This window comes from Helianthus annuus, chromosome 4 (assembly GCF_002127325.2).
Source record: "Helianthus annuus cultivar XRQ/B chromosome 4, HanXRQr2.0-SUNRISE, whole genome shotgun sequence".
Lineage (NCBI taxonomy): Eukaryota > Viridiplantae > Streptophyta > Magnoliopsida > Asterales > Asteraceae > Helianthus > Helianthus annuus.
This window is the reverse complement of record NC_035436.2, coordinates 29,355,870-29,380,025: the sequence shown is the minus strand read 5'-3', so window position 1 is coordinate 29,380,025 and position 24,156 is coordinate 29,355,870. Positions and strand designations below refer to the sequence as shown.

Below are 24,156 nucleotides of genomic sequence, written 5' to 3'. Positions count from 1 at the left end.
AGAAGCTTGGTCGGATAAAACCCTTGTCTAACAACTCTTGAAGTTGTGTCGACAGTTCCTGCATCTCAGACGGAGCAAGTCTGTAGGGTGCCTTAGCCACAGGCGCAGCGCCCGGAACTAAGTCGATGCGAAACTCCACTTGCCTTTGAGGTGGCAAGCCAGGCAAGTCTTCTGGAAAGACTTCTGGGTATTCCCTCACGACAGGGATGTCTTCGATCTTCGGCTCAGCAGCCTTCTTATCCACAATGTGTGCTAGAAAAGCAACACATCCTTTCTTCAAACACTTTCTCGCTTTCAGGCAGCTAATCATCCTCAACGGCGTCTCACGCTTCTCCCCATGAACAACAATGGTCTCACCATCATTGGTCGGGATACGAATAATCTTCTCGTGACAAACTACCTCTGCCTTGTTACTCGATAACCAATCCATCCCTACTACCACGTCGAAGCTTCCCAACTGGACGGGTAGTAGATCTAGAGCGAACTCACGCTCTCCCAATTCGATTACACAACCTCGAATCACCTCGTTAGCTTCCACTAACTTCCCATTCGCTAATTCGATCGAGTATGGAATATCTAACTTACTAGCGGCTAAACCAAGCATATTCTTAAATTCTAGTGATACGAAGCTATAATCGGCACCAGTATCAAACAAAACGGATGCATAGCGTTGGTTTACAGGGAACGTACCAGTGACAACGTTGGGATCCTGGCGCGCTTCCCTGGCTTCCATGTTAAACACTCTTCCGTGTGCCTGGTTTAACTCTGGGCAATTCTTCTTGTAATGCCCCTGATCTCCACAGTTGAAACATCCAGGCCTCTGTCCGTTTCCACCATTGTTTCCAGCTTGATGGTTTCCCTGGTTCCGATTCATGGTGCCTGCTTGGTTAGCATTATTGGCACGGTTTCCATCACCTCCCTGATTTCCTTGTGGGCGGTTCCCATTACCACCACGGTTGTTCCTATTCCCATTTCCTCCTTGGCCTCCCCGGCCAGCATTAGCCCAGCAGAAATCCTTCGTATGACCAGTCTTCCCACATGATTCACAAACTCTCAGGCTGCAACGACCAGAGTGATGTTTTTGGCATGAGTTGCACTTGGGGTGTGCACCCATGTATCCCTTCCCTTTCTTTCTACCACCAGCTGAATCTTGAGCTGGCGCATTCGATTCTCCCTTTTTAACCACCATCCCGGTGCTTTGCTTGAAACTCGAAAACTTTCGCTTATTACCACCAGATGACTCCACATGAGTCTCCTTCTTCTTGGGCTCAACCTCATCAAACTTGTTCCACCGAATCGCCTCTTCGGTGAGAGCCACACTCAGATCAATGGCTTCTGTGATTGTTGCTGGTTTGGAAGAGGTCACCATGGTGATTATTTGAGGAGCCAATCCCCAAATGAAGCGTTCAATTCTCTTGAACTCCGGTGTAACCATGTAGGGTACCACATGCGACAAATCGTGGAATCTCTGAACATACTCAGCTATCTTGGAACCTTCCATCTTCAGGTGCCAGAATTCGGTCTCTAACCTCTGAATTTCCGCGCGAGAACAGTACTTCTTGCGCATAAACTTCTTGCGCATAAGCTCTTTCAACTCTGTCCAGGTCAGTGCGTAAGCTGCGGCTTCGCCAAGGGTCTGGACCTGTAGATTCCACCAGGATAGGGCTCCCTCCACAAATAGCCCTGAGATGTAGGTGACTTGCTGATCCAATGCGCACTTGCTCATGCGAAGTACGGACTCGGTCTTCTCTGCCCAGCGGACGAAAGCAACAGCACCACCTGTGCCGTCAAAGTTTATGGGCTTACAGTCCAAGAATTGTTTGTAGGTGCACCCTGCACATACATTACATCATAGGAACGGCATTAGCATCTGCTAAAGGAATCCGTTTAGGCCATGGTATGTCTTAATGACTTAGGGTTACCATGAGGAGGATTTTGGTTGCCGTTAATGTTCGAGCTACTTCCGCTTGGTCCTCCTTGCGAGGCAGCATATTGAGCAATGGCGGCAGCAATAACTTGCTGTAGTTCGTCCTGAGTAGTAGGCATCGGCTGAGGTTGTCGTCTTGGTGCCATCTTCTAAAGATGCGTACGTCGATTAGGCCATAATAAACATACGTATATAGTAATAGTAATAGCATATAACATCTCATGTTATCAATATATCACACTCAACATCCCATGTCCCAACATCCCATGTCACAAATATCATATACACAACATCCCATGTCCCAACATCCCATGTTGCAAATATCATACATACAACATCCCATGTCACAAAACATAAATAAGCAATCAAGTGAATCAGATATGGTGAGAATACGGCGATTGTTATATATATCGAGACCATAATGTGGTAAGGGTATCAGTACGTCACTGTATCATACAATCACAAATCAAATAGGGGCTACATCACCCTTGTCAAAAACAATATCACATCAGTGTCACATACATCCAGTACATCAACAAATATCAACAAAAATCAGTATCGTCAGATGGTCTCCAAAAGGCTGTGCAGTCACAATCGCGGTCGTCTCACCATCGTCTACCACTATGGCACCGATGAGCTCTAAGCGGATGGGGGTGGAGGAGGGGGAAAGTGAGCGTAAAGCAAGCGGCGTAAATGAAGCCAGTCCTCCTCCATCGCTGCTGAGTGCGAATAACAGATGCAATCTGCTGCTCCATAGTCGAAAGTCGGGCAGCAAAGTCCGGGGGTAATGATCGAAAAGGCTGAAAAGATGAGGATGTCTGACCATGGTATGGACCTAGTGATAGCTGAGCTCTCTCGAGCTCCTGGAGTCGCTGTGTATGGGAATCATGCTGATGGACAAAGGACATCAAGACGTCCTCTATGGTATGTCCCATATGGAATGGATGATATGGATCAGTGGGTGGTATCGGAGAGGAAGATGACCAAAGCAGTGGCGTGCTGGTGGGATCGAACGGTGCTACATGAACAGAAGATGGAACAGGTGTCATCTGAGGTACGAAAGGCATAGGCATCGGTATGTGACCAAAAGGGTGGGCTGAAGAGCCCTCTCCAGGCCCTGCTGGAGGTACAAACGGTGGGATCTGAAATGAAAAATCAGTATGATGTGCATCAGCGTGATGTGGTGGAAGCGGTGGAACATCCTCGTCAGCCGGTATCCAACCGTGCTGAGCCTCCTCGTCAGGTGGATCCATATGCTCTGCAAACAGAGCGTGCTCCGGCTCAATGGGTACAGGATCAAAAGGAGCAATGACAGGATCAACATGATCAACATGATGGTCAACAGGGACGTCAGCAATCAAAGGTGGGTCAACAAAAGGATCAACAGCATGATCAGCAACTAACAAAGGGACATCATCAATAGGAAGATCGCCAACTGGCGGGTCAGCCAAAACGGGCTCAACAGGTACGTCGGCATGTACCAAGTCATGCTCATGCACAGGATCGAAAGCAGCTGCCTGCTCTGGGGCTACGGCAGGCTCCGGGTCATCAAAAGCCATGTCAAAATCAAACTCTGGATCAAAGGGATCGATAGGATCGACGGGATCAACAGGATCGACAGGGTCCTCTATATGCTGGTCCATAGGAATATACTCAATATCGCGGTCAGGATCAAATCCTGGAGGAAAAACGGGATCGGAATCCTCAATATCGTCGTGCTCGAACACAAAGCTCGGAATGGGGGCGGCAGAAGATGCCTGATCGGGGTCCGAGTCATGAACAAAATGCTGCGTGCTCACCACGTGAGACGGAGCAGATGCCACAGACTCAAAAGAGTCTGGGACTGGTGAGTGGACGGGCGAGTCTCCAGCTGGGGCATCAGCAATCATCAAGAGACCGCCAGCGGGTAAAGGGGCTGCATCAGGAACCTCGTCCTCAAAAGGCTCGTCCTCGTAGAGGTCAATGTCGCCGTCAGCCTCGGCGTCTGGTAATAGCTCGTGTGCTGGGTAAGAAGCAAGAGGAATCGGAGCTGGAATCACAACAAGGGGAAGATACTCAGCAGGATCGCCATCAATAGGCTCATAGGCACCCTCGGGTAAAGCGAAGGGCAAGGAGTCAGCAGTATGCTCATCAGCGCCGTCGGGTAGAGCGAACGGCTGGAAGTCAACATCATCCGTACTCGTGTAGTCTGAGGTATGCACCTCATGCTCCGATGACACAATGTCATCCGACACTATGGGTAGAGGTCCAGTGGTATCTGAGTCTCCGGTGCCTGATGTATCCATGTGTCTGTAACACAATCACAAGTATGCACAAATAATCAGTAAATCAGGTAATCACATAAGTTACCAAATAATAATCACATAATCCTCCTAGTCCCACTAGCCTCCCAGCCTCCCAGACTGTCCTTCCTAGTCCCACTAGCCAACTTTCCCAGCCTCCCAGACTGACTCCCTAGTCCCACTATCAAGCTTTCCCAGCCTCCCAGACTGACTCCCTAGTCCCACTAGCAAACTCTCCCAGCCTCCCAGACTGACTCCCTAGTCCCACTAGCAAATTCTCCCAGCCTCCCAGACTGACTCCCTAGTCCCACTAGCAAATTCTCCCAGCCTCCCAGACTGACTCCCTAGTCCCACTAGACAACTACCTCGATCCATTAGATCGAGCCTCGGCCTCCCAGACTGAGCCTCAGTCTCCCAGACCGAACCTCAGCCTCCCAGACTGAGCCTAAAATTAAATAAAATATGCTCAACATTTGTTTATAAAAACGTTTTGAATCTGGACTTAAGTGGTATGCAGAAAAAAAATGTTTTCGTGAGAGCCCTAGTGATCATAGTCTAGACTCGAGAAGGAATCCTAGTTCGCTATGATCAGAGCTCTGATACCAAGCTGTCACACCCTGGCTTTGCGGAAGCGTGGTTAATTTGGTGTGACTTCTTAATACCATAGCTTAATCATAACAAGCTATATGAATTAAAAATATGCAAGATCACCCATTAAAATAAAAATACCAAAACATTGTCTTAACGGGTTAACACCCAACAACCATAATTTGTCTAAACATTACAAATATAAACTTAACATAAACATGATCCAAGGACTGTGACTTGTCCAGGAAAGAGTCACAAGCCTCGAACCCTGGATGACCTCGGGCCTAATGCAGCGGAAAACAAGCCATACCGCGCCAGATCGTTAATTTCCTGAAATACATGTAAGTTGAAAAATCAACAATAATGTTGAGCGAGTTCATGCGATAGTGAGTAAACAAACCGTTATCTTTATCAAAAACCTGGTATGTAGCAAATAAGGAAAAAGAGATCACCAATGGTTTGCAAGGCCATTGATATGTGTGAAGTGCAAGTAGGGATGACTCAAACCTAGCGGATTTATGCGTCGGGCACTAAGTCACCCCGAGGTCCGTTATGCTGGACCTGGGGCTGGGCTCGCTACACCCAGATAGATCTACCGCTCCTGTCCCTCGGTCCTACTACGAGGATTAATGGCCTCAAGTTGTGCCTACCCACTCACATGATCTAAGTAGTAAACCTCCTTACGCTAACCATACCATGTATAAACATATTCATAATCATAGTAACATGTATTTCACCCCCGCAGTTTATAAAACTGAAAACAGTTAAGAGAAAAGGGGGACATGAACTCACAGTGAGTGCGTCACAATACCAAGTAATCCAAATATCCAACTGCTGCGCAACGACCTACATGTGCTAATTCTATTAGACGGATGGCCGTGCTTCAGCTTTATAGTTTAATTTTGGGAAACGGTTAGACAACCGTTCCGTGTATATACTTGGTAATTTACTTTCCTTCCCAAGGATGGGGGAATTAATACATGCGTGTTTACAATATTAAGTCTCACTTAATATATTTTATTTCTCATTCCAAAATATAATTATTTTTCTCAAAAATAATATATTTTCTTTTTACATAATACTTTCCAAAATAATACGTTGACAATATTCGCATTCGTGAATATTTCCGTATAAGGCGTAAGTTACGTTTTGGCGATTAAGTGGTAATAGTAATTACCGTTGTAACTTATATGTTTGTCGTGTAGGCGTTGGTATTATTTTGGGTTCGACAAAGTTTGTAAATATTATTTTTACTCTAAAAATAATATTTATATATTTTCACAAAATAATCATAAACAGTGTTGTGAGAAAATATATTTATCGAATAAATATTTATCACGTTTATTTTTGTGAAAATCCCACCTCCGAATATTTGTGATAAAGTCATGGCGAAATATATTTTGTAAACATTTCAAAAATAACTCTAACACTTGTAAATAATTCTAAGTGTTAGATTTTAGAAAAATTTCGCCAGAGTTTCCCCTGTAACTGGAGGTGGCCACGCCTTCAAGCGTATCATTTTCTTTTACAAAATCATTTCAACACTTCTTTTAAATCAACCAATCAATTTCCAACACATTAAACAAGTTTCAACACTTCAAACTTGTAGACTAGTATGTAGAATCACATTATCACATGAACTTGTAATTTTTCTAAAACTATTGTGTAGATCTCGTTATCTTTAGTGGATCTATGTATAAAATAGTTTAGTCCTGTAAAAACCCCGTTTTTAGAACAAATCATCCTTTACAACTTCCCGACAACTTTTATAAAAATTGTTATTTTGTCGGATCTTTCGTTTCACAAGTGTTTACACACTTGTAGTTTGTAAAAATCATATTCATTAACATGTTATCCAACTTATATAAAACATGATTTTCTCGACACTTGGTTCTACGAATGTACCACTTGTACATACGTAGATCGGCTCGTTTTAAATACTATTTTTCATGTCAAAACACTTTTACACAAGTTCATGTTTCCCGTGTGGTGGAGTTTCACCTTTTAACCCTTGTACAAAAGAAACAAGTGTATGTCAAGATTCGGGATCTTAACAAAGTCGGGTTAAACGATGATAAGAGCCACCACATCGTAGATCGGGTCTCAATAACCAACATATTCGAATACTACGACTTTTACACGCGTTATATGCTTTTAACCAACGATATTCGAGTTTTAGTAGACTTTATAGATTCAAAAGATGGGTTTCCGACTTTTAACCGTTAAAAATCCTTTTAACCACTTTAGATACGATCAAGAACAAGTTTTAAATGTTATACCTCTAGCTCGGGGCTAGGGAAGATCTTTGGCGAAAATGGCGTGGATAAAAGCAAATGAACGTGGTCCTCCAACTTCCGCTTGTTTCAAGCTTCCTCGTACGTGATCCGAATGCCTTGTATGAGTGTGGAATGGCTAGATCAAAAACCGAAATGGATGGATGGCTTGTGGGTGCTCTCGGCCGAGAAGAGAGGGAGCAAGAGAGAGAGCAAGGTGTTGGTTGGAAAGTGTGAGAAGTCTTGTGTGTGGTGGAGGGTTTTTATAGAGAATTCAAGTGCTATCGTCCATCGGTTTATGTCGTCTAGATATCCACGTAATCTATTATAATAATCAAAAGGTGTACCCTTAGTTACAAAGGGACCAAACCGGCCCAAAGGGGGGTGGGGTCACCCGGTTGGATCTTGATCGTTCAGTTAGAGTTTAATTTGGTTAAGTCGGTTACTTTTAGAGTTTAACCCCGTTAGTTGTTTGATGCGTTATAATGCGGGTGTTAGGGTAATCAGGGACCCTAACTGGTTCAGAAAAATACCAATAATATTTCTGGCAATATTTTTATGTTCCGGGTATAGTCCGGTTGTTTGGTTGGATAGTAATCCGTTAAAGTGCTTAAGTAATCCTTTAAGCGTCGTAATTAATATTTTTAGCGACACAATTTGTTCTGCAAAGTGTCAGGAATATTTCCCCATGTTTTGGCACTTTATTAATTAACTAGAAGCTAGTGTGTTGATAAAAGTGCTGTGTTTTGTGCTTAGAGTACGTTTTAGGCACATCCAATCTCTGTATCTTATTCCTAGAGACGCAATTATACAACCCTTGTATCCCTACACACTCTATGGGTGTAGTAGAATACTTCTGGCTCATTCAGGCCTTTAGAGGCAGTGTTTGCCTGATGCTGGCTATATCAGCATGTTCCATAGGTTATCCGTTCAAATGCTACTGTGCTTTTGTGCATCATGTTTGTCACTAAAGTTCAGTAAATAAGTAATGTAGTGACAGAAAAATCAAAGTATGATGCAGATATGTACAAGTATCAATAATCAAGTAGCAGTTTATCATAAATCTCAGTTAAGCACAGTAATTAGGCAACAATTAATAGTTAATTAAGTCATACGGATACCTGGTTTAGTGAGGGTTGTCACAGACTGATCGTCTGTTTTGAACGAGGGAACGCTAGGGTGACCATACAAGGCAATTTATTATTACGGGGGCCCATGTAATAATAACTTGCAGTGGATGGGAATCCTGGTGGGCCCTGCGGGTCAGACTAATGATCACTACCTATTCAAAATTCTTGAATTGTTACTTAAGAATTCAATTTTTCCATTTCTTAGAACGCTAACTAAGGTGATTACTATGATTCCCCACAACACATTAAAAACTACACGTATTGATTTCGTGCCTAGCATCCGATCTATATCACAAGTCAGTTGAGACAAGTCACCTAAGCAAACAGATTAGGAAAACCATCCAGGAAGGATTTCCCTCAAACATTCTAAAACTCCAACATTTGGGTTAATCTCACGGTGCCTATAACACCTTATCATATTTATTGGAGTTATTGCGATAAAATCCATTATTTGACATTCGTTTTGTCTCAAAGGGTAATATGGCACGAGCCATGGCACAAGTCTCTAGCCATATTCCATTCGACATCTATAGAAATCATAACAACTTTGTTGGAATTCGTTGAGCTCAAACAATACCAATGTATTCGTCACATGAGTTAATGCGACGAAGGACTTTCCTTACTTTGGACGACCAAGGTCCATAGAGTATGGAATACATACTGTAAGGATAGAGGTAACTGCTTGGTTTTCCCCTCCTAAACAGATGGTTGTTCTGCTAAGGCATATGGACAACACATACATCCTCTCACCCACGACTCTCCACCTTACTATTCCGATGCACATTCTCAACCTCCACTACCGGACATGAGCCCATCTAATCCTTATCTTCCATGCCATTTTCCACTTACTATTATAAACTCTGAGTTTTATCTTCCAAGATTCATCTTAGTTTTCCCTTTCGATGAGTCCATGATCTTAAGACTCAGATTTATGCTACTCGACCTCCCCCGGAATGGCCCATTACTATCATTTTTCCCCTATCAGTACCTCCACACTCTACATTCCACAAAGCGCCTCTATCATTTGAGGAACACATTCATACCCTTGAGAACCACTCGACTGCCACCATTAGGCACATTTTTGGTCTTGAGGAGGAGGTTACGTGCCTTCACGGTCTAATTTCTAAGTCTTCACTTACATATCCCACACCACGATAGTTATGTTCAATTACTAACTTTTGGGAAGTATACCTGATTTTGTGAAAGACTAAAGACTGTTGAAGATTTGGAGACTTAATATCAATCAGGAACAATGTGAAGAAAAGACTTCACCTTATTTTATATATTACTATATGTCTTGTATCGACCGAAGTGATGTAACTCCGAGATTATTTTTGTTTTCTTCACAAAAATAATTGTAAAAAGGTGACATGGCATATATAAGTTGGTATTTTCTTATTGACACACTGTTGTAATTTATTTTACATCCTGCAAGGATGTGATGAATATGGTGCGAAAGATTTGCATAAGTATCATTATGATCTATCTTGACCTTATGATCATAGTACGTGACGATATGTTTTTATTTTCGTTCATGTCTAATCTCTTCGATATATATTTTATATATATATGAAGATCATGGCACCAGAATGAAGTAACACTTTTTAAGCCCAAACGGAACCCTTACCTATGACACGAGCTGAGCTTGATGCTCTACTGAACCAGTGAGTTGCGGAAGCAATCGTACAACATGAAGCAAACCATACTGCAAACAATGGCGGAACTAGAGGAACCATATTGAGAATTGCTCAGGCTATAACTCTTGCCTTAAGTCTTACGAGGATGTAGTAAGGATGGGAAAACTGAATAAAGGTGCGGTGAAAAAGGAGACGCATGTGGAGTCTAATTCGAGTAACAATAAGAGAAAGTATTCATATTTCAAGAAAGATTCTATGTCGAACAACAAACATAAGAAAACCCCTACAGGTAAGAAAAACCAAGGTATTCATTGTCACAACGAAAACGAGTGGTAAGAAATATAATGGAAATGCACCTAAGTGTAAACAGTGTGGTTATCACCACTATGGTGGATGCCAAGCCACCAAGTGTGATAAATGCGGGAAAATGGGTCACCGCACAGAAAAATGTTGGGGTAACAACAAGGTAGTTAAGAAAGAAGGAGGCAACAGAAACGATAATGAACGAGGACAAAACCAAGGCTGTTTCAATTGCTGTGATATGGGACACTTCAAGAAAGACTGTCCAAAAGAAATCAAAGGCCACGGACGAGCCTTTGTGGTTAGAGCCAAAGAAGCGCGACAGGATCCCAACGTAATCACTGGTACGTTTCCTGTCAACGATCATTTCACTTCTATTTTATTTGATACCGGTGCAGATTTTAGTTTTATATCTTTAGAATTTAAAGATATGCTTGGACTAAATTCAACTAAACTAGATGTTCCATTCACTATCGAATTAGCGAATGGAAAGGTGATTGAATCCAATAACATTATTAAAGGATGCTCCTTAGAGTTAGGAGGACGAAAATTCAAAATTGACCTAATGCCCATTCAACTAGGTAGTTTTGATATTGTAGTTGGAATGGATTGGTTATCTACCAACCAAGCTGAAGTCGTATGTTACGACAAGATCATTCGAATTCCCCTTTCTAATAACGAAACACTTCTTGTTCACGGTGAGAAAAATGAAATGCCGTTACGAATCATTTCCTGTATGAAAACCCGAAAGTGCCTACGAAAAGGATGTATAGCATTTTTAGCGCACATTGTTGACAAGAAGGCCAATGAGCTAAAAATTGAGGAAATCCCTGTTGTGAAGGAATTCCCTGAAGTCTTACCAGAAGACTTGCCGGGAATACCTCCACAACGACAAGTAGAATTTCGAATAGACTTAGTTCCAGGTGCCGCACCTGTGGCAAAGTCTCCATACCGATTAGCTCCTTCGGAAATGCAAGAATTATCCACACAACTTCAAGAGTTGTTCGATAAGGGTTTCATCAGACCAAGCCACTCACCTTGGGGAGCTCCAGTGCTGTTCGTGAAGAAGAAGGATGGAAGTTTTAGGATGTGCATAGACTATCGGGAGTTGAATAAACTCACAATCAAGAATCGGTATCCATTACCGAGGATTGACGATCTATTCGATCAACTTCAAGGATCGAGCTATTATTCGAAGATCGATTTGAGATTAGGATACCATCAACTCAGAGTTCAAGAAGAAAGTATTCCAAAAACGGCATTCTGAACTCGCTACGGACATTACGAGTTCCTTGTTATGCCTTTTGGCTTAACAAATGCACCAGGGGTGTTCATGGACTTAATGAACCGCGTGTGCAAGCCTTACCTTGACAAATTCGTGATAGTGTTTATCGATGATATATTGATATATTCACGAAACAAGAGTGAACACGAGTACCATCTTAAAATTATTCTTGAGTTGTTGAAAAAGGAAAAATTGTATGTGAAATTTTCCAAATGCGAATTTTGGCTTCGCGAAGTTCAATTTCTCGGACACGTAGTTAATGAGAAAGGCATACATGTTGATCCATCAAAAAATGAGGCCAAAAAGAATTGGAGTACAAAGACACCGACTGAAATACGTCAATTACTAGGATTGGCCGGTTATTATCGAAGGTTCATTGAGAACTTTTCAAAGATTGCACAATCCCTCACTTCTCTCACTCAAAAGGATAAGAAATTTGAATGGGGAGAGAAACAAGAAGCAGCTTTTCAACTACTTAAAGACAAACTCTGTAATGCTCCAATTCTGTCACCCCCACATGGTACAAATGATTTCGTAGTCTATTGTGACGCCTCACGGCAAGGGTTAGGATGCATGTTGATGCAAAGGGAGAAAGTTATTGCATATGCATCACGCTAATTAAAGATTCACGAAAGGAACTATACCACACATGACCTAGAGTTAGGTGCAGTGGTATTTGCACTAAAAATTTGGCGTCATTATCTTTATGGTACTAAATGCACGATATTCACGGATCACAAGAGTCTTCAACATATATTTAACTAGAAAGAGTTAAATATTCGCCAAAGACGATGGTCGAATTGTTGAATGACTACGATTGTGAGATCAAATATCATCCGGGCAAAGCGAACGTTGTCGCGGATGCTCTAAGTCGAAAAGAACGAGTTAAACCTTTGCGTGTGCGATCTTTAAGGCTAACAATTCATAACGACCTTACCTCTCGAATTCTTGATGCTCAGCAAGAAGCATTAAAACCAGAAAATATCAAAGCAGAAATGCTTAGAGGTATGGAAGAACAATTAGAGTCGAAAGAGAACGGAGCCTTATATTTTATGAATAGAATATGGATTCCTCATTTTGGTGGTCTTCGAGGCCTAATACTTGACGAGGCTCATAAATCCAAGTATTCGATACATCCTGGAACAGATAAGATGTATCACGATCTCAAGGAATTTTATTGGTGGCCTAATATCAAAGGTGATATTGCGACATATGTTGGAAAATGTCTAACATGTGCTAAAGTTAAGGCCGAGTACCAAAAACCTTCTGGATTGCTACAACAACCCAAAATCCCTAATTGGAAATGGCAACATATTTCTATGGATTTCGTGACTAAATTACCCAGGACTTCTCGTGGTCACGACATGATTTGGGTAATCGTCGACCGATTAACCAAGTCAGCTCACTTCTTGCCTATCCGTGAGAAAGATAGTACTGAGAAGTTAGCTAAAATCTATCTCAGAGAAATTGTAGCAAGACATGGTGTACCTTTGTCGATAATCTCTGACCGAGACGGTCGTTTTATATCAAGGATTTGGCAGTCTTTTCAAAAGGCCTTTGGATCCTAATTAAATTTGAGCACGGCCTTTCATCCCCAAACAGACGGCCAAGGTGAACGCACAATTCAAACTCTAGAAGACATGTTGCGTGCTTGTGTGATGGACTTAGGTGGAAATTGGGATACTCACTTGCCTCTAGTGGAGTTCTCATACAATAACAGTTATCACACGAGTATTAAAGCCGCACCATTCGAAGCATTATATAGCCGTAAGTGTCGATCTCCGCTATGCTGGGCAGAATTAGGCGACAAACAAATGTTAGGTCCTGAGTTAGTTCAAGAAACTACCGATAAAATATTCAAGATTCGAGACCATATCAAGGCGGCTCGAGACAGACAGAAAAGCTACGCGGATAGACGTCGCAAACCGTTGTCTTTTGAAGTTGGAGACAAGGTGTTGTTAAAAGTCTCGCCATGGAAAGGCGTAGCTAGATTCGGTAAGCAAGGGAAGCTTAGCCCGAGATACATAGGACCTTATGAGATCTTGGAAAAGATTGAAAATGTCGCCTACAAGTTAAAGCTGCCTGAATCACTCGGTAACGTTCATGACACTTTTCATGTGTCGAATTTAAAAAAAAGTGTCTTTCGGATGAATCACTTATTATTCCCCTGTACGAAATCCATGTAGACGACAAACTCCATTTCATCGAAGAACCTGTTGAGGTTCTGGTTTCAAAGATTTACAAAACGAGGAGAAGTCGTATCAAACTATTCAAAGTCCGATGGAACTCGAAACGAGGACTCGAGTTCACATGGGAACGAGAAGACAAATTCAAAAAGAAGTACCCTCATTTGTTTAAGAAAGTCCCAACGAAGAGTAACGCAACCTAAAATTTCGGGACGAAATTTTCTTTAACAGGGGGAGAATGTGATAATCGGCAAAATTCCGGTAATTCCGTACAACCTGAACAACTATTTAAATTTTTATTTTCGCGTATACGACTTGATTTTAATTAATTAAAGTCTTGAGAGTCTAGGAATTACAAAAATCATAGTAAATTATGATAATAAATCCGTTGCGATTGGAAACAATATCCTAGACTAACAATAGGAACGCGATTAAACAATACTTGTCAGTACTAGTCGCGGTACAGTCTGACACGATAAAAACAAGACATACGGATATGTCTACACAAATATTCTATAAAAAGCTTTGTCCAAAAATAATATGTGCCTTATTATTTACAAAATTGCAATTAAAAACCAAATTGTCCAAGTCCGCAGAAAAATACAGCAATCATGCGGAAGTGTACAGCATTCCGCAGAACAAAACAGTAACTGTCCGAAAACCCAAAAATAAATATTATTTGACATAAATAATATAATGGGTATTAAAAACGACACAAAATCCGCAATCGAATCTTATTGCGTTAAGTTGTACGGCTAGTTCAGTAAACTGCCAGTCAGTAAAGCCGGTACCGGAACCGTGCCAAAAATAATAAAATTTTTAGTCTAAAAAGTTGGATTAGTTATTTGGATAATAAAACATGTGCAAAAATAACTTTTGTTATGTATTTATCTAAACAAAACACGGTGTCAGTATTTAAGCCGGTACAGGACCCGAACCGACTTTTTCACCCGAATTACAAACTAAAAATTTTGGTGAACTAATTTTACCTAGTGTCACACTACATTCAAATATTAGAGCTTAAAACCTTGTAGATATTTTTATAAAAAATGTCAAAGTTCTAAAAATGCTTAAAGATTATAAATTAAACAAGATTTTAATAAAAAAATAAAGCAAAAATTCTTCCCTTTTGGCTGATTTTTGTTGATGTGGGACCCCCACCTAAGCCCACTCATCTCAAAAGTGGTGTGTTGGAACAAGGAGGTTATTATTAGTGTATCCAAGAAAATCTTTTCTTACACTCTACCTTTACATTCATTTTTCCCAAACCCATCAAACATTACAACTTCCTATACTCTCTCTCTCTAAAATCGTTTGAACCAAGCACACCACCATCTTCACATTTTCAAAATTCAAACACTAGAGATTATTGCAAGTATGGAGGTCCATGGATGAATCAAACTACTAGGGTGTTTAGAAAAGCTAGTTGGAGCTCTTTTGGTGGAACTTAAAGCCTAAAATCATCAAGATTTCTTATCATCATCTTTGTTTCCTTGCAAAATTTGTAAGAACATCGTACTAGCTTCACTTTTATTTTTGATTTCTTTTACAAGTTCATCATAAACTCACTTGAAAAATAACAATAAACAACTAAAAATCATTATTTTTAAACATGATTTTTCTATGATTAAGAGATGAACTTGGAGAAATCTAGGCTAATAAACTTGAATCTTTGTTATTCTTACTCAAAAATATGATCTACATACATGCATGTAGGATCAACCAAGATTCATCAACAAAGTGATCAACATGAGTTTTTGATGAACATGCATACTAGTAAAATGTGAAAAACCGTTTAAAAACAAGAAAATAAATTTTTGGAAAATTTATTGAATAAAGTTTCCATTTCTGGAAAGAATCAAAAGCAAGAAATATGTTAGTAGTAAACATTTTGAATACGTGTTTATGCTTCAAATGACTTTGTAAGACATCTAAAACAAGAGTTTTTCATAAAATCTCTTTCTACAATTTTTTGGCAAAAATAAGGAATAAAGTTTCCTTTTTGGGAAAGATAAGAACAATATCATGTTCATGCTACTTTTGTTGACAAATTTTGATTGATATTGATACTTGATGATGTTTTGTATTGAAATAATTTGAAAACAAGTTTTGTATAAACTTGGGGAAAATCCATATTTCAAACAAAACTATGGCAAAATTTTTATAAATTTTGTGATGTGTTAAAAGTTGTTAAACAAAGAAGTTTGTTACTAAAACAATTATTTGGAGTCTTTAAACATGGTTAAACAAATTTTGGAGAAAGTCATAAATCCATGTTTTATAAAAAGATTTCTAAATAAAAATGACAAGTATATATTTTTGGATAAAATGTGTACTTACAAAAGTATTCATCAAGTATCATAAGTTTATATATTTTGATGTGTACATCATATGTTAGTTCTAGTAGGAACAAATGCAAAATTGTTACACATCCATAAAAATTACAAAATATATATATAAACTTGAAAACGAAATAAAATGTCCATCCTTGGACACGAAAACACAAATGGACAAATTCGGACACTATTGGACTATATGGACTTTTGGACAAACAAAAATGGCACAAACAAAGCAAATGGTAAAACATGACGGACAACACAAACGGGATAAATGATACGAATAAATAAAACCGACAAGTAGTAAATGACTAGAATAAAATACGAACCGTCACACAAGTTTATGCACTAAAATGTTCAACTATGGCATAAGTAACAATTTTTATAAAAAATTAGATTTTTATAAAAATACAAGTATTACTATTATTATTATTTTTTTTTATTTTATTTACTAGCCCAAAAATTATGTAGTTTAAAAAGTGGTCCATAAATTAAAATTGGGCTAATGCCCATTTCTCATAAACAAAATTTGGGCTAGGCCCACTTTTACAAAACAATGGACTAAAATGTATTTTTAGTCAAAATTGGGCTAAAGCCCACTTTACAAAATACTTGGGCTAAAAACCCAATATTTACAAATTATTATGGACTAGATATATTTTAGAAAACAATTTGAGCTAGGCCCATTCTTACCCAAGTTATTTGGGCTAAGTCCACAACTATAAACTAAATTGGGCTAGGCCTACATTTATAAAATGTTTTGGGCTAAGGCCCACTCCTATAAATTAATTTGGGCTTGACCCATATCTTTAAACAAAGTTATTTGGGCTAGGCCCATAAGCACCAAATACCCAAAATGGACTTAAATTCTAAAACATAAATTAAGCCCATTCAAACACAAATAAAATAAAATAAATGTGTATATACAAGGAAGTTATATATATATATGAAAACACAAAAACAAAATACAAGATAGAATATTTGTACCATACACAAAAACAAACCTAAGTGTCTAACTAAATTAGAACACTTGTAGGTCGAGAAACGAACCGCGAACAAGGAATCGAATAGAGATTTGCACGGAACGCAAATCTGTGAGTTCATGTTTTCCGAATGTTTATAGTTTTAAACTTTCGGGGATGTATACATGTTACAAATAGTATGATAATACAATGAAACTATTTTGATCACATGCGGATAGGTGTTAAAATAAAGGGGCCATTAATGAATAAACAAGTACCGAGGAACAAACGGATAGATCTATTTGGGTTTTGGCAAGCCCCACTCTTAACGACAACGATAACCACGATCGTCAAGAGTGCCTTTGTGTCCAAACTAGTGTCGTTGACACACACGATAAATTGTCAAGGTTTGGTTGCCTCCTATTCGGCATACATATTAGTGTCCTTGCAACACACTAATGATCATACAATTTTTTTTATCATACTATACAAAAACGAATTTTATTACTTCAAATGTTTTGGAGACTCATTTGATGCGGAAACAAAATAACATGAATTCACTCAACTTTTGTTGATGTTTTCAAAATTAACATGTATTACAGGAGATTAGTGGACGGCTATGGAAAAATATGTTCAAATGGTTATCAAGAACGCAAGCTTTTGTGATGTCATCCGTTTTTAGTGTTATGTTTTGAACTTTGAATAATGTAGTTAAAGTTGTTGTTGTTTCAAGTTTCAAACAAGACGTATGTAATGTAAATTATGGTTTTGAATCAAATGTATGGATGAACATCTTTTATGTTTCAAATATGTTGTTTACTCGATTGATTGTAACGATTGCCGCTCTCGTCACACCTCGCCATACGCTTCCGCCTAAACCGAAAATCGGGGTGTGACATAACATGGCCATTAGGAAGACCAATCAAAAACGGAGTTGAAATGTAGTGAAGATTGGAAAATAGATTTGGATCATTACACATGTGATAACGTGATAACTGGCTCTAGTGTCAATGATCCATTTTGTGTGAACATTAGTGGAATTACAGGCCATAATACCTGCAAAATTAGTAGCATGAATCGAAGAAGTAGGCTGTGATTGAGTTTCTTTTGCAAAATTGTGATGCTGCAACAATTTTATCAACTCATTGTATTGTGTAACTGAGATAAATGATGAACCATTTGAAGATTCAGGAGAAGTGCTATTAACAAAAGGATTTGTTGACTGTTGAAAAGGCAAGTCAGATTCAAGTTCCACATTGTTAGCAGTTCCACGTTTTGACTTTGTGAACTTAAGGTCTTTGGGAAAATCAATGATTCTGTAACATTTACTGACATGATGTCCAGATTTCTTGCAATGAGAACAAACTTGCACCTTCTTATTATTAGAATTCCCATAAGAAAGCTGAGTATTAACATTCACAGATGCAGATTCAGAAGGAAAAGGAGATAAAGAATGAATCTCCCTTTGTTTCTCATCTTGAACAACAAGAGCATAAGCTTGATTGATAGTAGGTAACGGTTTCATCATAAGAATATTACCTCTGACCGTATCATGACAGGGGTTTAAACCCATCAAGAACTGCCTAAAAAGCTGATCTTCATCTCTCTTAGCCAGAAGATTAGCAGTACCACAGGTGCATATTGGAATGGTGTTAATTGACATTAACTCATCCCAAACAGTCTTGAGTCTCGTAAAATAAGAAGCAAAATCAGAATTACCTTGAACAAGATCAGTTAAACTCTTTTGCAATTGATAATACTTGGCACCATTGTCTTGACCATATCGATCGTTGAGTTCAAGCCATAATTGTCGAGCAGACGCAACATAAAGAACACTTCCACTGATTTCTCAAGATAATGTGTTTAAGATCCAAGAAATCACCATGTCATTGCAATGATTCCAGAGAGAAAGTTGAGAAGAATGAATAGGAGAAGCAAATTCACCATTGACAAACAGCAATTTGTTCTTCGCAGATAGGGCAATCGTCATGGCATGTTTCCACGCACCAAATCCCGAGCCATCAAACGGTTTGGAAACAAGAAGCATCCCAGGATGATTAGAAGGATGTAAGAACAAAGGATTGGAAGAATCAATCGCACTAGAAGACGGAATCGATTCAGGCATGATGAAAAACAGAGCAAAAAGAACAAAAATGAACGAAGAAACTGAAGAAATCACCAAGAAATTGATCGCTGAAACGAAAAAAAAAAAAAACAGAATCGAACCAGGAGGATACCATGTAAATTGAGAGAATGAAAAGCTTGAATTGAATTATCCCCAAAATGATACAAGCCCTAATTATATACAGACAAACACTAAATGACTAACCGTTCTCTAACTTCCTAACTAACAATAAACAGAATAATTAGAGGGTAAAATAGTAATTTGACTTTATTAAGTCAACAATTACCCAATGGCTATTTAACGGCTTTGTGATCGTTATAGTACATTGATGTTGATTTCTTGGACTTTTTTCATCGAAAACGTTAGCATACATATGTATTAAAGGTGTTGGTTAAATCAAAACACACAAAAAGCGCAAAAATAATAAACGCTCCCAAAGCGCTATGGAATAGCAGGCATTCGTCCGTCAATAGGGTTGAACCCGGTTTGATAACCTAACCCGATCCCAACCCAACCCGAATGGGTTTCATAGGGTTCGGTTCTCTTGCCTCATAACCCGGTTAGAACCCAACCGGGCTTGAGTGCCAACCCGGTTTGAATAGTTTCATCCTAACCCCAACCCGGTTTGAAACCAGTTCGGATTGAAACCCTAACCCGATTTGTGCACCTCTAGTCTGCATTGTTTATTTTGATAATAAGTTGACAAACTATCCTTTTGTCTTAATTTTCCAATTTTAAATCCATCAAACGAACGTGAATGAGCAACTATACTTTTGTCGTTAATTTTCCAATTTTAAATTCAGCTAACGAACGTGAATATATATGAGATCTAGCCAAACGAGTAATTGAAACTTTTTTTTTCAACTAAATTAAAAGATAAGATCACTAATGCATCCTGAACAAATGAGTGGTAGTGTTTACTTATAACATATTGAGCGTTATTCTGCTACTTTCTGACATTATCCTAATATTCTTTCCTAGAAAATATCTGCATGTAGAATGAATGTAAGCCAACCAATCACGACTTTATCTTGGATTATATTTCTAACTTCCACCAGCTAGCAATCTTAAATTCCTTGTATTGTGGCTACAAAAGGCCAACGATTATCCTTTGTGATCATAAGTTCTTTTACAAAAATGAACTCAAAGTACCCAATGGTTAACTTATCATCCTTCTCTTCTATTCATTTCCTCTTTTATTCTCTTGTTATATCTCTCTCTTCCACCGTCATATGTGGTGGAATTGAGACAGATCATGAGGCTTTGCTGAAGATCAAGTCATTGATCACTCGAGATCCATATGGAGCTCTAACCTCATGGAACGATTCTCTTCATTTATGTGACTGGAGTCATGTTTATTGTGGGAAGCGGTATAGAAGAGTGACTTATATAGACTTGTCATCGCAAGGTCTAGAAGGCTCATTGTCTCCTCATGTGGGGAACCTGAGCTTCCTACGCTTGCTTTTTCTTTATAACAACAGCTTTCATGGAGCCATCCCTCAAGAACTTGGTCGTCTTTCTAGGCTACGTCAACTGTATTTGTACCTAAACAAATTCAACGAGGTCATTCCAACTAACATATCTGGTTGTTTTAACCTTGAAGTGATTGCTCTTTCCAATAACGAGCTAGTTGGAAGCATACCCAAGGAGATCAGTTCCCTCAGCAAACTTACTTTTCTTTCACTTTGTAATAATACGTTTACTGGTGGAATCCCAACCATCTTGGGAAATATAACATCAATGGAATCGTTTTCTGTTAGTGGAAATCCCTTGGGTGGGAGCATCCCAAACATCTTAAGCCAGTGGAGGAATTTAAGAGAGTTTTACGCTACAGGTTGTAACTTACACGGAACCATCCCTCATGAAGTCGGTCATCTCTCCAGGTTGATGGTCCTCAGTCTTGCAACTAACAAGTTCTGTGGGGTAATTCCATCTAACATATCCGGTTGTTCAAACCTTGAAGAGCTTTATCTTTCCGATAACGAGCTAGTTGGAAGCATACCCAAGATGATCAGTACCCTCTCCAAACTTACTGTTCTTTCACTTTTTAATAATAAGATTACAGGTGGAATCCCAACCATCTTGGGAAATATTACATCATTGGAATTGTTTTCTGTTGCTGGAAATCCCTTGGGTGGGACCATTCCAGACATCTTAAGCCAGTGGAAGAATTTAAGAGAGTTTTACCGTAACGGTTGTAACTTACACGGAACCATCCCCCATGAAATAGGTCATCTCTCCAGGTTGACGGTCCTCAATCTTGCAACTAACGAGCTAGTTGGAAGCATACCCAAGGAGTTCAGTTCCCTCACCAAACTTACATTTCTTTCACTTGATAACAATAAGTTTACTGGTGGAATCCCGCCATACTTAGGGAATATGACATCATTGGAAGTGTTCGCTTTAATAGAAAATCCGTTGGGTGGGACCATTCCAGACACCTTAGGCCTTATGAAAGGTTTAAAAGAAATTTACTTAGGTAGTTGTAGTTTAAAAGGAACCATCCCTAATTCTCTTTATAACCTTTCACTCCTAGCTGATATTAGCTTGGTTGATAATCAGTTGACAGGTGGTCTTTATTCAGCCGTAGGTGCAACGCTTCCTAATCTTGTTTGGTTTCAATTATGGGGTAACCAACTAAGTGGACCTCTTCCGGCATCCATTTCAAATTGTACGAGCTTAAAACTTCTAGAACTCCAACAGAACATGTTTAGTGGACGCTTGACAATCGAGTTTTCAAAACTAACGAATATACATTTTATAAACATTGGTGGAAACCCCTTTGGAAGCAAAGAAGCAGATGAAACGAAGTTTATTGATTCTTTGAAAAACTGCACGAGATTAAAGAGGTTGGCTTTTGGTAATTGCAGGTTTCAAGGAGTTCTTCCTAGATCAATTGGTAATCTTTCTAATCAACTCCAGGAGTTAGTATTTAGTAATAATGAGTTAAATGGAAACCTCCCTAGTTCAATTGGTAATCTTGTTGGCTTGAATAAGTTGTCATTAGGAGGAAACCAATTCACGGGAAACATCCCTTCAACCATTGGTAACCTTCAAAACTTAGAAGGTCTTTATTTAGATGAAAACCACTTTTCAGGGCAGATTCCGGATTCCATGGGGAACTTATCATTGTTGATAACACTTTATTTATCTTCAAACATGTTAGAAGGGGTTATTCCATCAAGTCTAGGAAATTGTCATCATCTATTAGAGTTGTACCTTAATGACAATAAACTTAATGGGAAAATGCCTATACGACTGCTTCAACTTTCAAGTCTCTCCATAACATTGGATCTTTCTCAAAATAACCTGTTTGGTTCACTTCCAATTGAGGTTGGAAACCTCAACATGTTGACTACTTTGAATTTATCTGATAATAACTTTTCTGGTAACATTCCTAGTAGCCTTGGTGGTTGTAGTAGTTTATTACGGTTATCCCTCAAAGGCAATTTATTTCAAGGTATAATACCATTATCATTAAATTAAATTCCTTGAAAGGATTGGTGGAACTCGATATTTCTCATAACAACTTTTCGGGGCATATTCCTAGATTTTTCGAAAAGTTTAAGTTAGAATATTTGAACCTGTCATATAATGATTTTGAGGGTGAAGTTCCAATGGTAGGAGTGTTCGCTAATGAAAGTGCATTCTCTGTTTTGGGGAATAGAAGGCTTTGTGGTGGCATTATTGAACTTGGGTTACCCAAATGCAAGGAGACAAGTAAATTTACAAAGAAGCTTCATCTCTATTTAATAGTCACATTGATCGCATCCGCACTTTTCACCGCAACATGTTTAACATATGCTTGGTGTAAGAAGAAAAGAAAGAGTCATCTTTCACAATCGTCAACAAGCAAACGATACCTAAAAGTTTCATATAGTCAACTTCTAAAGGCTACCAATGGGTTCTCCGAATCCAATTTGATTGGAACTGGTGGTTATAGTTCTGTTTATAAGGGAATCCTTTTTGAAGATAATGACACATTTGTTGCAATCAAAGTTCTACATCTTCAAAATCGTGGAGCTCAAAAAAGCTTTACGAGGGAATGTGAAGCATGGCGGAACCTTCGACATAGGAATTTGTTGAAGTTTATAACTTCATGTTCAAGTATTGACTTTCAAGGAAATCCATTCAAAGCTTTGGTATACGAGTTCATGCCCAATGGGAGTTTGCATGATTGGTTGCATTCAAGTGGAAATACATCAAGGCTAAACCTTCTTCAAATGATAAAAATTCTTATGGATGTAGCATATGCACTTGATTATATTCATAATCACTGTCTACCAACCATTATTCATGGTGACCTGAAGCCTAGTAACATTCTACTCGATAATGATATGGTGGCTCATGTTGGAGATTTCGGTTTGGCTCGATTTCTTGGAACTTCATACCAAAACAACTCAACTGGGATTCGCGGTACAGTGGGTTATATTGCTCCAGGTAAAATAAGCTTTCATATTTACTTACTGACATTATTACCTTTTTTTATAATGTAATTGCTTGTAACTTGCAGAGTATGGTCTCGAGAGTGAGATGACAAGTAATGGGGATATCTACAGTCTTGGAATAATAGTTCTAGAGGCAATGACCGGGAAACACCCAACTGATGACATCTTTAATGAAGACCTTTGCCTTCATAAATTTGCTTCAATGGCCTTGCTAGACAATGTAATTGATATCATTGATGTTAACATTCTAAACCTGTATCAAGAGTACAATGAAGAAAATGCCATGAAAATAGAGGAATGTTTGACTCTAACAATTAAGATTGGAGTCGCATGCTCTGTGGATTCCCCAACACAAAGGATGGATATCAAAAAGGTTATGCGTGATTTGCAACAGATTCTCGATACACTTAAAAATATTTGAGGTACGTTGTTCATTATTCAGGTGTAGGAGATGGTGTATGTTAGTGCACCTACGTCTGCTGACTACGTCTTCCATCGAGTCTTGAAGCTGAACAGATCAGAAATGGCACGGAATCCTAGATATAGTGATTTGTATAGGATTGTTTATGTTTACATGATCTAGGACCGCTTTTGTGTCATATCTAGTCTAGGACCGCTTTTATGTACACGTCTAGGACCACTCTTATGTCATGATCATGGACCCCTTTTGTGTCGTG

The 24,156-nt window shown here is 39.0% G+C and overlaps 1 protein-coding gene and 1 long non-coding RNA gene across 2 annotated transcripts in view; both read left to right on the top strand.

Moving 5' to 3' along the window:
• LOC110934479 overlaps nt 1–17,714 on the top strand; it is a 34,732-nt gene extending 17,018 nt beyond the window's left edge. Inside the window, exons 2-3 of the long non-coding RNA XR_002588376.2 lie at nt 16,981–17,038; nt 17,509–17,714. This is a non-coding gene — a long non-coding RNA (uncharacterized LOC110934479). The remainder of the gene's footprint in view (nt 1–16,980; nt 17,039–17,508) is intronic.
• Nucleotides 17,715–20,103: 2,389 nt separating this feature from the next.
• LOC110933112 (probable LRR receptor-like serine/threonine-protein kinase At3g47570) lies at nt 20,104–23,900 on the top strand. Its single transcript, XM_022176351.2, has 3 exons — nt 20,104–22,476; nt 22,530–23,471; nt 23,545–23,900. Exons 1-3 carry the CDS (start codon nt 20,169–20,171, stop codon nt 23,898–23,900), a joined length of 3,606 nt encoding a protein of 1,201 aa, XP_022032043.1. The 5' UTR covers nt 20,104–20,168.
• The last annotated feature ends 256 nt before the right edge of the window (nt 23,901–24,156 follow it).